Source organism: Limulus polyphemus, unplaced genomic scaffold (genome assembly GCF_000517525.1).
Source record: "Limulus polyphemus unplaced genomic scaffold, Limulus_polyphemus-2.1.2 Scaffold1004, whole genome shotgun sequence".
Taxonomy (NCBI): Eukaryota; Metazoa; Arthropoda; class Merostomata; order Xiphosura; family Limulidae; genus Limulus; species Limulus polyphemus.
Window position 1 is genome coordinate 230,882 of NW_013666614.1, and position 17,526 is coordinate 248,407.

The window sequence follows — 17,526 nt, forward strand, 5'->3', positions numbered from 1 at the left end:
TTAATCATTTTCAGAGTGTACTTTAATTTAGTTCTGTTTTCCTTATCCATTTGTCTATTTTCTGTATAATAATTAATCATTTTCAGAGTGTACTTTAATTTTGTTCTGTTTTCTTTATCCATTTTCTGTATAATAATTAATCATTTTCAGAGTGTACTTTAATTTTGTTCTGTTTTCCTTATCCATTTGTCTATTTTCTGTATAATTATTAATCATTTTCAGATCGTACTTTAATTTTGTTTCCTAAAAAATATTAAGTTTAAAAAATTTTCCACAATGGTTGTATTAATCACCTATTTGCAAGTTTCCTACTCACACTCTGATGACATTTTTAGAAAATGATGAATGCTTCTGGAAAAGTAAAATGATGATGTCGCTGTGTAGTTTTATAATTTGTATTAAAATAAACAAAACAAATAAACACAGATGCTACAGAGAAGAAAATCACTAACTACTGAATGTAGAGAAGAAATGAACTACTTGTTCTCAGTCTACTCCAACAGCAGCAGTATTGTGTCAGTATCTGCTGCCAGGAGTACCCCTTCCCCTGCCCAGAAAAGAGCCAGTCATTCCTACCAGGGTTCCCAATAATGGATGGCGAACAACTTGTGGGACTAGACCCACTCCACCAGGTATCATACCTTGCCCTCTTGTAAAAGACATTGGATTCTGACCCATCATAATCTGGCTTACTGCACTTCCTGATGACAAACCACCCATTAGAGGAGGTTGGTTAGTTATCAAAGATGATTGGTTACCCACTACAGATGACACATTACCCATCAAAGATGACTGATTACCCACCAGTGATGTGGGGTTACTTACTAAAGTAGACTGGTTCCTCATCAAGGCTGATTGGTTAGCAGACACATTTGACTGGGTTACAGAATTTTGCAATGACTGTTTTAGAGTCTGTTGCTGGGTGTATGTATTAGCTACAGCAGTAGTGTTTGTTGTAGGAATGGAAGTTCCCATTAGTGTTTTGGAAAGGTCAGGACTGGTTTGTATGAAATTCTCTACTGCTTTCTGTAAATTGGGGTTATCAAGTTTTAAGTTCGAGGGTGGCTGATTTGCAGATGAAGAGGATATTCCTCTGTTGGAGAAGCCTGCATCTACACTCCCTTGGTTGATCATGTTCAAGATTCTCTTTTGAAGTTCTTTTTGCTGTTGTTCCATTGTTATTGGTTGTGACTGTTCTCCTGGAATACCAAGAATGCAAAACTATTATTATATTTCAATTGTGAAAAGTTTCATGACTATTATAAAAAAAATGTAGGTTTGTACTACTGACAGCTCTTTCACAAATAGTAAATGGTATTTGGATATAATTATGGAATTCAAAACCAGGCAATTAGTCTCTCAATAGCCATCTAATTCACCTAATTGGTCCTTTGGGTTTTAATTGGGTAGCAAACATTTTACAAGTGGTTAAGAGTTAATTTAACAAACTGTTTAGTTTTATAAATTATACTTACCTATTACAATTTTAAAGAAGATAAATGAATAATACATAAGCAGTTCTTAGTTTTACCTAATTTATCCACATAACTTTAACTTCAGTTAGGATATTAATTAAATTAACAAAATGGCATGCTCTGAAGTTTTTACAACATAAAAGTCAATTCTGTCAAGAAAAAAAAAGTTACCAAACTGTGAAATTAGAAAATGTTGCTTTCCTATCTTTTTGAATATATCATTTATGTGGGTGAGTATGAAGTTAAAATTTGCACGTATGTGTGTGTATATATATATATATGTGTGTAATAATAAAATATCTACATAAGCTTGTGATCGAACTTACATGTTTATATCGTATTAAAAGAAAACATCTGGAGATTTAAAAAATATATGATTTTCATTCTCATGAATCAATCAGACCAAAATAAATAAATCTATTTACAAGTAATTATTATTATTATTGTAGCCCAACTCAAAACTTTTAAGGTTGAAATTCGTAAGCCAAAATTGAAAATAAAAAAAGCCATTTTTCATGAGGGTCTATGAACGTCAAGTGGACCTACTTCCATTATACTTAACAGGATGGTACACACAGACCAACATATAATGTCTGAGTATGTTGTTACACTTTACAGTTGTATTTATTTTTGATATTTGTGATTCATTCCTAAAAGTATACATAAAAGTGTATCTCAAAATGTTTTTCCTATTATAAATATGTTACTATAGCTTGTATGGCTTATATGCATCCTTGAATATGGTTCCTAAGTTTAACTTAACATTGGATCAGTGGGACTCAAATCATTACCTTCAAAGGAAAATGTAAAGTTTACCATATAAAACTGAACTTTTTCATTACATGAGCTATAACATTCCATTGTACAAAACAATAAGATAAACCTATATGAAATTTGAATTTAAAAATGTAAATCCACTTATTATGAAAGCTTACCATGTAATTTGATGGGAGGTTCAGGTTTGATCTCACCAGTTCTTTGTAACTTTCCCAACTCAATTTCTGCAAGTTTATCTTTACGATCCTGTATATACTTCATAATTTTATCAAGCTCACGCATAGTTAAATGTTTCCCATCAGCCAAGAGATTCAGAAGGAAGCCAATATCTCGATCTGGGGGTGTAGGAGACCTACGTGTAAGAACCTGTGGCTCTTTCTTTTCGGTCTTTTGATTCAAGAAACGCAATGACAGAGTATATTCATGAAAGTTGCGAGCTACTAATTTCAGAGCATCATCAAGAGGCATGTTGTGATGTTCTATGAAAAAAAAATTAGCATTTTTAAGTATACATTGCATATTGAACAATTTTTATCTACTAGAAAACCAACAACAAAGACATCACACAAAATCCATTGATGAAATGAAGGTAAAAATGTATATATTTATGGCATAATGCACTATGCCTGTGGCAGGTAGGACATATACAATTATCTTTAAAGTATACTCTTCAGTACTAAGTATTTAGAAGCAATAAGAGAATAATATAAAGCTCAAACCCAAGTGATCATGTTAAACCTTTGTTAAAAAAACAATATAAAAGATACTGTATTCAGCATTAACAAACAAATTATATTATACTTCAGCTTTTAAGTATTCATGTAACTCTACAAAGTACTTCTCTATACCTACAATTGAACACTCAGTGTACCTTTGACAAATAATACAGTTTAATAAAAACAAAATAAGTATTCATATTACTACCCACAAATGATTAATCTGCCCACATAAGAAGAAAAACTTGTGTATGTGGACAGAACACTTGAACTGATAAAATAATTACAAAGAAAATACATGGATGTTATCAAATAAATATTAAACACCTTAAAACAATACAAAATTAAACATTTTTATAAAGTTTAAAAAACAATAATCACAAAACAAAAACATTAAGAGAAACAAATCTTCAAAATTTTAGTCTCTCAGATTTCACTAACCATTTACTAATTTTCTTTTTATAGTGCTGATAATTCATTAATTTTCTATGTCATTATATATCACATTATATAATGTTGGTACTCTATAGTAGGATTTTTTTCATTATTATGTTTTGTTTAAATAAATTTAAGTACATATTATGTTCTATTTTTTAATATATTCTTAAATAACAATAATATCTAATGTTTAATATTTAATTGCTGTATACCTAATGCTTCAAACAACAAATCAATGTATTTTGTATTATATTTTTAAATGCTATTTTAATAATCACGTTTTATAAAATCAACAAATCTTGAATGATTTATATATGCACCTTTCCAGCCTACTGAACTAGTAACTTACTGTTTGTAAAGTATTTTTTAAAAAGCATATACATTTATCAAACCTTAGTTTATTACACAATAATGGAATATATTGTTCCCATTTTACATTATAATGAAATTTTTAACTAATTCTGTTCTAATGAATGACAAGAAATAAAATGTGCACATTTTACATCACTGGTAGTGTCAAAAAAGTATGTACATTTAACATCAGTGTTAGTGTCAAAAAAGTATGCACATTTAACATCAGTGTTAGTGTCAAAAAAGTATGCACATTTTACATCAGTGGTAGTGTCAAAAAAGTATGCACATTTTACATCACTGGTAGTGTCAAAAGTATGCACATTTTACATCACTGATAGAGTCAAAAAGTATGCACATTTTACATCAATACTTTTTGACGCTACCATTGATCTAAAATGTGCATACTTTTTGACACTACCAGTGATGTAAAATGTGCATACTATTTGACACTACCAGTGATGTAAAATGTGCATACTTTTTGACACTACCAGTGATGTAAAATGTGCATACTTTTTGACACTACCAGTGATGTAAAATGTGCATACTTTTTGACACTACCAGACACATTTTACATCACCGGTAGTGTCAAAAAAGTATGCACATTTTACATCACTGGTAGTGTCAAAAAGCAATGAAAAAGGCCACAATTTCTGAATGTAATATTCTATTCAAAAATTTCATGGCCTTACCTGAAGCATACAAAAAAAACAACAAATACTGATTAGTACAACTGCCTTAAGTAGAATTAGGACACCTGTCCTCAATTTTCAATGTTTTTTTATTTTAACAAACAGCCTTAAATAACGAGTTGTGGAAATTTCTTACTTTTTAAAAGTATTTATTTGAATAAAAAACTAAATTGAGTTTCAAACCTGTTTTTAGATCCCTACTAACAAATTAGAAATCCTTTTATTCTATCAAAATAGTATGGTACCACATAACATATTAAAAATTTATATTAAGTTAAACCTAAACCTTTAGTCGTGACTAAAAGAAACTTCATCTTTGATATTTTTAACAACACTTAAATGTTTTATTTTGGATAATTTAAGTATGAAAATAATTGTAAATACAAAAATTTTTAGTAAAAAAAAAATCCATTTCAAATTCCTGTTTTCAATATTAAAAATTTTAAATGTTAACTTTAGATATAATTTTGAATTATTTCTGATCACTTTCAACTAAAAAAAAAGACCAATCAGTTCTCAAATGTTTCTTAACTTACATGTGTTACTAAACTGTATTTTAGAATATCAGTTTTGTTGTTAAATCGCACTTGAGATATTTGAAATGCATCAACTGACCAGTACTACTGTATATTCCCACTGCACACATGTATAATAAACTCATGAGATAGCATGTAAGCTTTCAATGTAATTGTGTTGCTTTTAAAACTGATACTTCCTCATCAATATACACAAAAAATAACAGTAATACAAAATGTTTTTAGTATAAAACAACAAAAAAAAAGACTAAACATAATCAAGTTTGATTATAACCAGACGCTTAGCACACTTTCACAAAAACACGGAACCATAACAGACCACAAGTATCCAAATTTACCAAACACAGAGAACTCACTTCAACACCTTACAAAGTTATCAGACACAAACCAATAAACAAAAATTAAATAATGAGTGAAAAATTGCATTTAAAGTGTTAAAAATACACAAAACAAAATTACAATAAAGGAAATGTACCTAAAAAAACACTAAATTGTAATTAAATAAACATTTATAGAATCTTTAAAAACCAGAGACATTTTCTAGAGAAATCAATAAACATAATCTAAGGATTACTGAATGAACTTTGATGTCAAAAACAGATTCTCCTGCATTCCTGTTGACTTTATCCTCTGCATCATCAGAAAAAGAATACCTGAAGATCTTCCCCTGAAACTAGACATCTCCACAGGTATTGGTTTCATCATGTAACTCTTGTCACATTGCATAAACAGCATCTATTTCCAGTAACAAGACAGCTTCTCCAAAAACAAACCTATGACCTGAGTTCAGTTCAATTTCTCTCCATTCTTCAGTGATATTTACAAGGAAGATATTGAGAAAAAAGCCCTACAGTCATCAACCTTAAAAATCACAAATGTGGAAAAATACATAAACAATACTTTCATAGACTGGTCACACAAATCAGTCACTCTAGATTGATTCTTCAAACACAACTCTTCAAACAAGAAAATGCAATTCACAATGTAAACAAAGACATGATCATAACTTGACCATTCTGTTTACAGAAAACCTATAATTAAAACCTAACCACCTTTCCATCAAATGTGGGAAATTCATCAATTGCTTCTTCAATCATGCCATGAAAACTAAAAGAACACAATGACACAACTTTTCAATCAACAATAATCTACCAGTTTCATCCAAACTACTCTGAAAGGCAAAAAAACATCCATACCAAGACCACTGTTATTATTATTCTAAAAATGTTACAATTCATATCAAAACTAAACAAGAAAAACAAGTGAATCTGTTACAATTTCCAAGTAAAAGTTTTCTTAAAATATTTGTGAAAGCAGAAATGTTTTACCTACAAATTTCCATTCATGAGGAGATTTATACAGCTGAGGGAATGGCAGAACCATAGTCAAAGAATAAAAACACCAAAATGCCACAAACTAATATGTACTGAACAAATCCATCCTTTTTGAACATAATTTACAAATTCTTCGTACTGCACAACAATGAAAAATAAGAACATTTAAAAGAAGGCAGAGTTCATACATTTAACCAAGAATAAATCTTCAGGACCTTTTGTGATTGAATTCCCTAATTTTCATGGCCCAAAACATCAGTATCTTACCAACAGAACTCCAAGTATTCACCAATCTTGCATGATAATTATCAAATGGAAGTATAACAATAAGTTATTTTAAATTCTCATTAAAAATACTAGAACTAGGAAACATACAAAGCCTTCTACAAAAAATAGTGAGTAATGGCACTTAAAAATAAATCACTACACACAGTAAAAAGAAAAAATATGGGGATGGATAACATATACAATTTCGTCATCGCAATTAAAACAGGAGTTTTGAATTATACAAGCAGTGATTAATATATATCTTTGAGGAATGGGCCCTTTTTTAAAAAGGGAAAATAAATTTTTTGTGTAATAGGTGAAATTCAACTTGTACATGACCTTAACTATTTAGAACAAAAGTATTTGGTACTTTTCATCAACCTAGAGTCACAGTACTGACTGCAGCCAAGATAAAAAAAAAGGCACTACTGTGACTCTATATACAGGACCAAACCTTGACAATGTCCAACAGCTATTCTTGCTGTAAAGTCACTATTTTTAAGTTTCTAAAATTATCTAAAAACATTAATATCACAGACAAAACAGCAATTTAATATCTGATATATATTAAAAAAATATAAACAATTAAAATTATTGTTTTTTCTTTCTTGCTCTGCTCTAACAGATTAATCTGAACTGGGGAATGTTACTCATTTCAACACTACAGTGTCAGTAGCTAATCTATCATATGTAATTTGCTTGATAATTCTTTTAATTAATCAAAAATTAGTGTTGTCTGGTTGGTCTCTCTCTACTGTGTTGCATAAGACCTACAAGGGCTGACTGATGCTGGTCTAATATTTTTCTGCATTCTGTCAATTGGAAAAGTTACTATTGTTTGGCTTTACAACTACTCATGATTTTTGATCTAAGTTCTATATACATAAATAGGTAAAAAAAAAATAATTAAAATTTTAACAGAAGTTATAAATTTTCCTATATCTGAAAATGTATTTTTGATATGTACTTCTCTCCACTCACGAGATTAGCTATTCTCATTTGTTGCTGCCCCCTATATGCAAATGTTTTCATTATGCATGCCACAAGCCTTCTGCTCTCCCTCTATTGGAATCAAGTAATTTCAATGTGTCTCTCATGCAAATCATCATGCATCACCTCTCCACCAATAGGAGCATAGTACACTCAAGTGACTTCCTCTATGTGCCTCTACCGAACTATCACTTCAAAGTTTGGCAGAAAATGGAAGCCCTGAAAGGAAGGGTGGGAAGTGTGAGAAGAGGGAAATACCTATCGAAAATATAGGAAAATTATAACTTCCAATACAGTATTTCCATGTACTCACAAGATTAGGTAGAATCCCACATTGATTAGGAGGAGGGACCTGTGCGTGGGAAGAACAGATGTAACCGTGAAAGCATCTGAAGGATACCTCTGTAGATGAGAGAATCAGGTCAGAAGAGGGGAACCTCACCATTTCTGAGCCATATATACTCTTCGTCCATGTGTGGAATGTGTAAGATATCAGGGCAGAAAATGAGAAGAGCACAACTGAGAGAGAGAATATGGTAGGAAAGTGATCCTAACAAAAGAAAGATATTGTAATTTAATTGCACAATGAGAAAAGTGGGTAAACAAGGATGCACCTCCCTGGATGTAGAGTGGCTATGGCATGGACCACACTCGGCAAGTACACTACATGTAAAACCACTCTGATTCCCGGGTATGACACAAGGATTAACTCTGAGCTATCAATACAGGAACTTGACATCCAGTATCGAAAGGATGTCTATTGCATGCAATCAACTCCTCCAACCGTGAAACAGGCCTGGACCCTCCAAATGGCAATGTCATCCCCATAAGAAGAGAGAATGAGAGATAGCCAAGGAGAGAACCTGAACAATTCCATGTGCCACCACTGTGACCCACAACACAGATGGAGGAAATCAAGGGAGGAAGATAGACAACCCAAAACCTGTGTGAGGACTTATGTTGATTGGTTCACTCTAAATCCAAAACCTGCCCACAGGGTACAGACATCCATGCGATGGTAGGATGAGGACTCCCAATTCAAGGGGTGAACTGCATTCTAAAGACTCACTCCACTGTATTGATTATCACAAATTGGAGGATATTATGTCATCTACACCCACAGAACACCACCGCCCAACTCTGCACTGAATGGTTATAGCCATCTTTCTGTGGAACCCATTCAGGAGGGTGTCTCCACAGTTGACCACCTCAGCAGCTTGGAACTGGTAAGTGGTAAGGACTCCCATACTCTAGTAGAAGAAAAGGGAGATGTGAATACGTTGGAGAATCCGGGGGGGGCATCATTACCTGAGACAGTGCAATGTGTGACCACAAAACCCTATTTGGGAAGAATGTTCATGCAGTAAGGAAGGACGTGGGTCATAAGAAATGGGAACGAGGGATAAACATCATATACCTGAGAAATAAAGTCCAAAAAACCATGGAAGGCCGATCTGAATCTTCAGGAAAGATATGGGAAATTCAGGAGGTGGAAACAGGTGACCAAAATCCTTGTCAGCCTGTACAGGTTCAGGAGGAAGTGGGGCAATGTCTGGAGATAGAGGTTGACCCATGTAACATTCAATCTCCCTGCGAATAAAAAATAGACATATTTCCTGTCAGGTTGCCCACACCTGAAGCCCGTGATAAAGCACCTGTTGAAATTGAGACACCTGAAACGGTGACATTGACTTTGGAATTAATGCTTCAATAGTCAACAACAGTGAATGTATTAAATAAAGGCGACGAGAATTACATAGAATTAATGTAACTTTCAAGAAAACTGGTTATGTTAAAACATTATAATAAGACAAAAAGAAAGATGTCCAATAGATGGAAGGGGGGGGAGAAGAAGGCTTGTGACATGCGTAATGAAAAGGTTTGGACATAGAGGGCTGCAACGAACAAGAATAGTTAATCTTGTGAGTGGAAGGAAGCACCGTTTTGGAAAGTAGGGATTGTTGGTTATTCATAGAATTGCTATAAGAAGTATAAAAAAATAAATAAATGCTGAAATAAAAAGTACTTGTTTGTGTACTTTTTATTGCAGCATTTATTTTGTTTTGGATTCTTCTTATAGTTGTTCTATGAGTAACCAACAATCCCAACTTTCCATTGTCATACAAGTTTTTTTTCCTCTTTACTTGTTCAATTTTTATATGTCTACGGAATGGACACAACATCTATAAACTTTCAGTATAGCCATATCTCTGATAGCTGTATCTTTTTTAAGAATTAAAACCACAATCACAAAAAAATTTATAAAATGTAATCCTTACTTTGGCCTACAGCTAAGTGTATAAAGCACCATCAGTTGCATTGAAAAAATATTTAAGTATGTGCACAATATGTTGACCATATAAATTATACCTTTATACATATAGATTTTTATCAGAATATCAAAGTGGATACCCACAGACCAGTAAAGTATGCTGGAGAAATCTTGTAGCAATTGTCTGACCAGTCTAGGCACTAGCCCCACTGACGTGATCAGGTAGGAAGATAGTAGACAAAAAAGTTGCTGTTTTAGACATTTTTGAATTGTTATATCAGAAATTTTAGCAACCTTTTTAGCGTAATATATTGTAACCAATACTTTGAATGGTCAGTTTTTCGCTCAGGAATTCGATGGGGTGGTTTTCCGGTGCCTGAATTATTTGGAATCCTTGTCAATCCATACTATTAAGTACTACCATACTTAAAATAATCCTATGATATTTTGTGATCACTTAATATAGATAGATCATCTGTAAAATGAACATATATATATACACACACACACCATAAAGATACCAATCTATAGAACAGTTCTTTTAACTATAAAACATATTTAAAACTGATTCCAGATTTCTCTGCTTATTAGTATATACCCCAAAGACAGTTTCCTCAGTTTTAATATGCTGTGTCTGTTCAAAATGTTTCCTTTTTCTGCCTGTTTATCAACATTTGTTCAAACTTTTGAACTTAATACTGATGTTTTCATGGGCTAATACAATTATTAAAAATTCCAAAGGAGTATGAATGATAGGTGTGGGAATTATAAATGCAATTAGTTACAGTGACTGAGATACATTTTTGGGTAATAATAGGTGGGACATTAGTGGTGGTGGGAGGGGGGGGGGATCAAGTTTGGGAAACAGGGTTTGATTTCAACCCTGATACATATGGTAATCAAACCTATGCATACAGAAGAGTTAAATTGTGCAGGTCATAGCCTTATTACAAAGTTACATTTAAGTTCTTATTAAACTACTTTATTATCAATGAATGTTATTAAACTTGGCATCAAAATGTAGCTTATAATTCACATTTCTATATTATATAATTTTGAATTTCTTAATTTCAAAACAAAATGTTTAAATAAATTCTCAATCTGCACCTCTGAGTCACATGACACAATGATATTTTGACTTTTCATTCACAGAGTTTTTTCTCTTTGCATGTAAGGGCTTCAGATTGTTGAAACAAGGATATTGACATCCCAGAAGACAAAGTTTCCATTTTTTCTTAATTTACCGAGATATCACTATTTCTTCAACCTAAACTGACAAGCCACCCATATTATCTGTCTTTAAAAAATGTCTATAATTCTTTATGACATTGTTTTTGGACATGTTTAAAATCAATAGAAATAAAAAATGCTAAACTACATAAAACATACAATTGCCAGTTTTATTTTAGCAGTAAAAACCAATATTTCACAATGAGAGATTGATGTGTTTATACTTATAACTCTTCTTCAAAAAAATAAGGACATTTTTTATACTTTATTATATCTTAGTTAGAAAGCCAGATAAATTACAATAGTTTGGGGATATTCTATTCTAAGTTCTAGTTAATTTTTTTTGCATTTAAAATACACATTTGAAAGCTACATAAATTATTTTTGAACCAACACAGTGAAAAAAAATTAGCTTACTAAACCATGCACTCGAGTGAAAAAAATCCTCAAAGCCATAGTGCTAAATTTCTTAGTTTTATGCATATATTTTTCTGTTATATATTGTAACAAAAGTTACTAAAATGTAAAAATAAGAAAAGTATTAAGTTAGATAAAAAACAATGATGTAATTTGATAGCTTGTTTACCTAACTTGCCCTTAACTCTGGCCAGATGATTTATTGCTTTGTTACACTAGTCAAGCATGGTTGAAAGAGTAATACAACAATAAGATTAAATGAAAGTACATGTGATAATGTTACGAGTTTTAGGCTATATAGAATAAACAATTGTAACTGTCCATTATAGTATGCAGTCATTCTAGAAACAAAAAATGTATTTTTGATTTTCATCCACATCTTTAAACTTTCACTACAGATGATTTCATAACAATTAGTGTTAAGGTAGAGAAAATAAGAGCTAAAGTAGTTTTACTGATAAAACTTTTGTATGCATTTAGAAGGTTCTGGAGTTTATGCAAATTAAATATGAAAACTGTAAGATAAAAAGAAGTATTTTTATTCTCAGGAAGAAAAATTACCTTTCACTCATGTTGACTCAGTAAAGGCTTTGTAAATTTACCGACAAATCTTTCGTAAAAGTACTTTATCAAAAAATCTGATTTTCTGTGTAAAACACACTTGTAATGTTTACTAAAAGCTTACCAAATTTCGTGAAGATATACTTGATACATTCAGAGTAACAGTATGTATAATTTCATAGTTACATTGTGGTTACAAAGCAGTCAAATTGACTATAACCATCACTAATAAGTCACCAGCCATGTTCTAAAACACATAAAACTGCTTTACAGTACTTATTTTCAATGTGGTAAACTTGTAATGACAAAATATTTCTTTACCTCTCATACCATAATCTACTTTAAGTCAGATCTACACAAGTTATTTAAGTTGTTTCATACATCCTTGTAGATGAAGTGGAAACTGGCTATTGTACAGCTGTATAACACGGGCAAAGCATATACATTCCTTAATAACACTAAAATACCTATTCTATTTGCTCCTGTAACACTTGATGGTTTGAAAAAGAAATTCAAAAGAGTGAATAATTTGTTTGATAAAAGACCGAAAATTATAAAACAGAATGTAACACATGGCTCACTGTGTTACAAGTATTAAAATATTTGAGATTACAATCTGGACTTTTTGTATTCGTTTTTGGCTGTACCTATTTCATTAATTCAAATGTGACATAAATAGATAGAACTGTGTAGCATGCTTTATTATTATTATTATTATTGTATATTATTTCAGTGGTTAATTATCTGCTACTAAAACAATAATATTTAGTAACATGAGAATTGCATTCTTTCAGTCATGATAAACTTGTCTGTCATTAAATCCAGAAGCTGATAATTTACAAAAAGCAAGTTTAATCAACATGAATAATGTAATAGCATTTTTTTTTATTTCACAGTCATTCACTTAAGTACTAAATTATCTATGCTTACTACTTGCTTTAAGAATCCAAAACTTCCAGAGCAACAAATCTTGATTTATAAAATGCAGCTACATCATTCTAAAGCTTATATTTCAGGCTATGGCTGCATCATAATGAAGTAGTTAATGAAACAGTATGTAAAACAGTGAAGTTAATAACATAAAAGCATGCAAACATTCTATCTGTATTCATCATGATGTGACATTATTTGTCATTATGAAAATGTTGAATGTATTATAAAAAATAGTTTTATACTTGAACATTTTATTAGTAGTAACTTGGTGTCTATATCACAGAATCATTATTTTGTTTGTTTTGAATTTCGCACAAAGCTACATGAGGGCTATCTGTGCTAGCCGTCCCTAATTTAGCAGTGTAAGACTAGAAGGAAGGCAGCTAGTCATCACCACCCACCATCAACTCTTGGGCTACTCTTTTCCCAACAAATAGTGGAATTGACCATAACATTATAATGCCCACATGGCTGAAAGGGTAAGCATGTATGGTGGGAAGGTGAATTGAACCCGCTACCCTCAAATTGCGAGTCAAGCACCCTACCCACCTGGCTATAATCATTATTACAATACAAAAATTTAGGCAGTAAATGTCTAATTACACATACTCAGGACTGAGAGAGAGAGAAGTTACAATTGTCTTGCTATATCTAATTTATTTTTCTTTAGTCGGTTAATAAGTTAACTATGAATTGTAAGAAATAGTGGTTGGTTTTGAGGGTTATATGATGCAAAGCTCCAAGGCTACCTACATGAAAAAACTTATGTTAAACAACACCAAAGATAGGTGCATTTAAAATAAAAAATTATACATTAAATATTTGATTTTGTTTTCATTTTTGTTTTGCAAATATGATTATAAAAAATAATTAATATAAAGATGGTTATAAAAATAATTAAATTAGAAATGCTTTAGCTTCTACAAAAATAAAACAATGTCATCATTACCTATGATACTGCTCAATATTAAAAGGACACTATTAATAAAAACGTTTAAAATGGTGCTGTCACTGGTTATCATAGTGACAGCATTTAAGTAATATGTAGGCAATTGTGACTTGAGTGTTCTCTTCTCAGTCTTTGGCAGGTCATTCACTTGAAAGAGAAAATGTTTTACAAGAAACGGTGACCAATATGGAGAATGGTAAAGACAACTTCCTCTCTCTGATTATTTTGTAAACTGGACAGTCTATTATTAATGGCAGATTTTATCTGAAAAAGCTTGTTATGTCATTTCTCACCCCAAGTTGCTTGCCAACTGATGTGAAGTTTTGCCTTGATGACAGGCCAACAATCTATACAACAACAACAAGTCATAATTTCAGCAATTTTATTCCCTTAAATTCTGGGTGAGAACTGACATTAACCAAATCCAGGGACTCCAAAAAGTTAGTATAGATGGTAACATATGTGTACTGTGTTGCTTCTATGCAATCCAGAGCAAATAAGATGCATACAACTCAGCAGTGAGCAAGGAATTAGTAGAGGGGATCTTATGAGCAACTAGAGAGCTACAACAATCCATAGCTGAGCCCACAGAATCACTGGGTTTCAAGCTACCCATAAAAAATTGAAAAGAAAGGATAGCTCAAAAGGTGTTTACTAAAGAGAAGTCAGTACTTCCAGCAGAAGTATCCGACTTCTTCAGGTAACTCAAAGAAAAATCATAAATGGAAATGGTAACAAGCCAAGGTGGAATGGGCTGACCATCAGAATAAAAACTGTCATCCAATGTCAGACCCAACTCCATTAAATTTGCCTGTTTACAAAAGACAAAAGAAAGAATAGCAAACCATCTATTTGCAAAATGCATGGGGTCCATACAGTTCTTGTTTATAAAAATCAACCAGCACACTCTTGGTGACTGCTATGTGTAAATGAGACAACATTCTGACACACGGCAATGAAGAGGAAACTAAATCCATACAATCTATGTTAAAGGGAGAAAAAGTCTGAAAACTCTGTGAGAGCAAGAAATAGCTCTCACCAAATGCTTTCAAGAGAACTACTCTTCTCACAAGAACTAATGCAAAACAATGCAGGAAAAAATCCATTAAGCTATATTAATGCAATTTTATCCACAAGTGACAGTGTAAATGCACGTATACAAAATAAATATGACATTCAACATCGTAGGTTTCAGAACTTTAATGGACTGCAACTGCCTTGAAAGAAAAGGAGTGAGATTTTGGCTTCTTCACTGAGGTTTTCTTCAAGTCACTGTTGGTAGTTGTGTAGTGTGTTATAAAGGTAAGCAAAGTTAGGTGATAAAGCTTAGGCTGTGTGGGTTGAGCGGATCAAGAACCAAGAATGCATAAACATTTTTATAAATCTTTAAAACCTTCTCCATTCAACCTTCAGATGTATTGGTCAGTTTTGGTGTCATTAGTATGTTCCCCAGCATTCCTGTCAACCATGTTCTCTCCTAGTACACAAAAGATTAACAGCAGACAGGTCCCTACATCTTTGCACATGTCTCAATGTAGACAGCATGTTAAAACTTCTGACCTTCTGCACTAACTCCATCTCTTACAATTTCAAAACAAATTTTATGAACAATCCAGTGGCCTTCCTATGGGATCACCTCTATCACCCATTCCCAGTGACATTTTCATGGAAGATTTTGAAGCCACCACCCAACAGACAAATAACTTAACTAAGTCTAACAAGTCTAACATCTGGAAATGGTATGTTGATGACACATTTGTTATTTGGTCTCACCCACATTAAATTCTCCATACAGTTAGAAGAAAATATAACTCTTCCATTTTTAGGTATACTCGTTCAGTGACATGATGACCACTTCACACTCACATTAACAGAAACCTACACTAAAGGTCCAACAACCCAAAATCTGTTCTAGAGAAAGTTTTCAGAGACAGCATATACCTTTCCAGTTTTATATCTACTACCACGATGAGCAAGATACCAATACTCACAACAAGACCAAGTCCAACACAAACTAATCATTTCTCTACTCTACATTCCCAAGTTAAGTGAAAAACTTAAAATGATTTACTGGAAATTTAATGTTAAAGTTCATATTAATGCAGGAAAATATCTATGAAACATTTTTACTAAAGTGAAACAACCAAGAACAACAAAGAGAACACACCCACAATGTACCATTTTCATGCAGTAACACTTAGATTGAAGAAACTAGTTGAATGACAGAACAAAGATTAAAATAAAATAAAAAGGAGATTAAAATAACACATCCAGATACATCGGCTTTGGCTGCGCGCATAACTACAAGACAGGACATATTATAAACTGGAATCAAAATAGAATTTTAGACAAAGCTCACCACTGAAAAGAAAGAAATGTCAAAGAAGCTACCTTCCTCAAACTACATCAATCTGAACTCAACAGAGACAATGGTTTGCACATAAGCAGCCAGTAGACTACCACCCTTAACAAACTCTATAAATGATATGGTGACATCACAATTCTAAAGGTAACACCTACCAATCATCACACACACTCAAATCACACAGCCTGAGCTTAATCACATGGCCTTAATTACATACATAAGGCACTACACAAGTACCTAAAGAAGGTCTCAGTATCGAAGTTGAAATGTTGTCTCCTTTTCTTTCAACAGGCAGTTGCAGTCCATTCAAGTTCTCAAACCTACTATGTCTATTCTGCCTAAAGTTCCACTGAAACAACATTCAACATAATTACTTATCTTTTTCACTGTCCAACACTTAACACAAAGACTCCTCTGATTTATTATACTTATGTGACAGTTTTAGTGGTATGTTAATAAGGATCTCTTAGTGCATATGCATTTCTTAAACAAAGGACACTAAAACGTTGGGAATTTTGATCATCCCAATCATTAACTGTACAAAGTATGTTCATGGTAACTTTAGATACTTCAACATCATCCTTTTTAAAAATGAGACAGTGCTTTGATGTGATATTTATGAGGTTGTTGAACAAGCATATCGTTTACATAGTTATGCAGTTAGTTTTCTCATGTGATCTTGCAGCTTTGGCTTTCAGTACCTTCTAATCATTATTGAAACTGTCTATGGTAATTTCCAAGAACAATAGTAAAGCAGGTTAGATGTGTAAAAGAGCATCAGTTCCATTTTTGGGGGTATCTGGAACCTTGTGCCACAGTGTTGGAAATCTTTTCACTTGAACAACCATAGCTTCTCCAGTTTCTTGGAGAATATGCCAAAACTTAATCCCTTCCCTAAAGAGGTAAAACTCCAACATTCTTAGAATAATATAGGTTTTAAAAGCAGCAACAGTTGCTAACTTCAGTTTATGATTACAATAATGAAAGAATAGTAACCACTCTCATTCAGATTTCTTCACTGCCAAGACCTCTTTCCACAGTTCCAAAGTTGACAGTAGCACTATCAGAACATGAGCTGTCATGTCAGATTTCCTTGTGAATATGATGAAGGGATTTCTTGAGAGAGATTGTATCAGTTCCTTTGATGGTCATCATTCCTGGAAGTGTAAGAAAGAGTGTGGCAGGTACTCCATGATAGATAATCTTTGTGTAGACAATTTCTT

General features: G+C 32.4%; 1 protein-coding gene across 3 annotated transcripts in view; it reads right to left on the bottom strand.

Moving 5' to 3' along the window:
• Positions 1-175: 175 nt before the first annotated feature.
• Positions 176-17,526, bottom strand: part of LOC106461650 (nuclear receptor coactivator 5-like) — a 45,183-nt gene continuing 27,832 nt past the window's right edge. For all 3 annotated transcript variants that reach the window (XM_022388655.1, XM_013921493.2, XM_022388656.1), the window contains exons 8-9: positions 2,411-2,731; positions 176-1,199 (exon numbers count right to left, since the gene is read on the bottom strand). In XM_022388655.1, the coding sequence (XP_022244363.1) occupies positions 517-1,199; positions 2,411-2,731 (1,004 nt within the window). In that variant the 3' untranslated portion in view covers positions 176-516. The remainder of the gene's footprint in view (positions 1,200-2,410; positions 2,732-17,526) is intronic.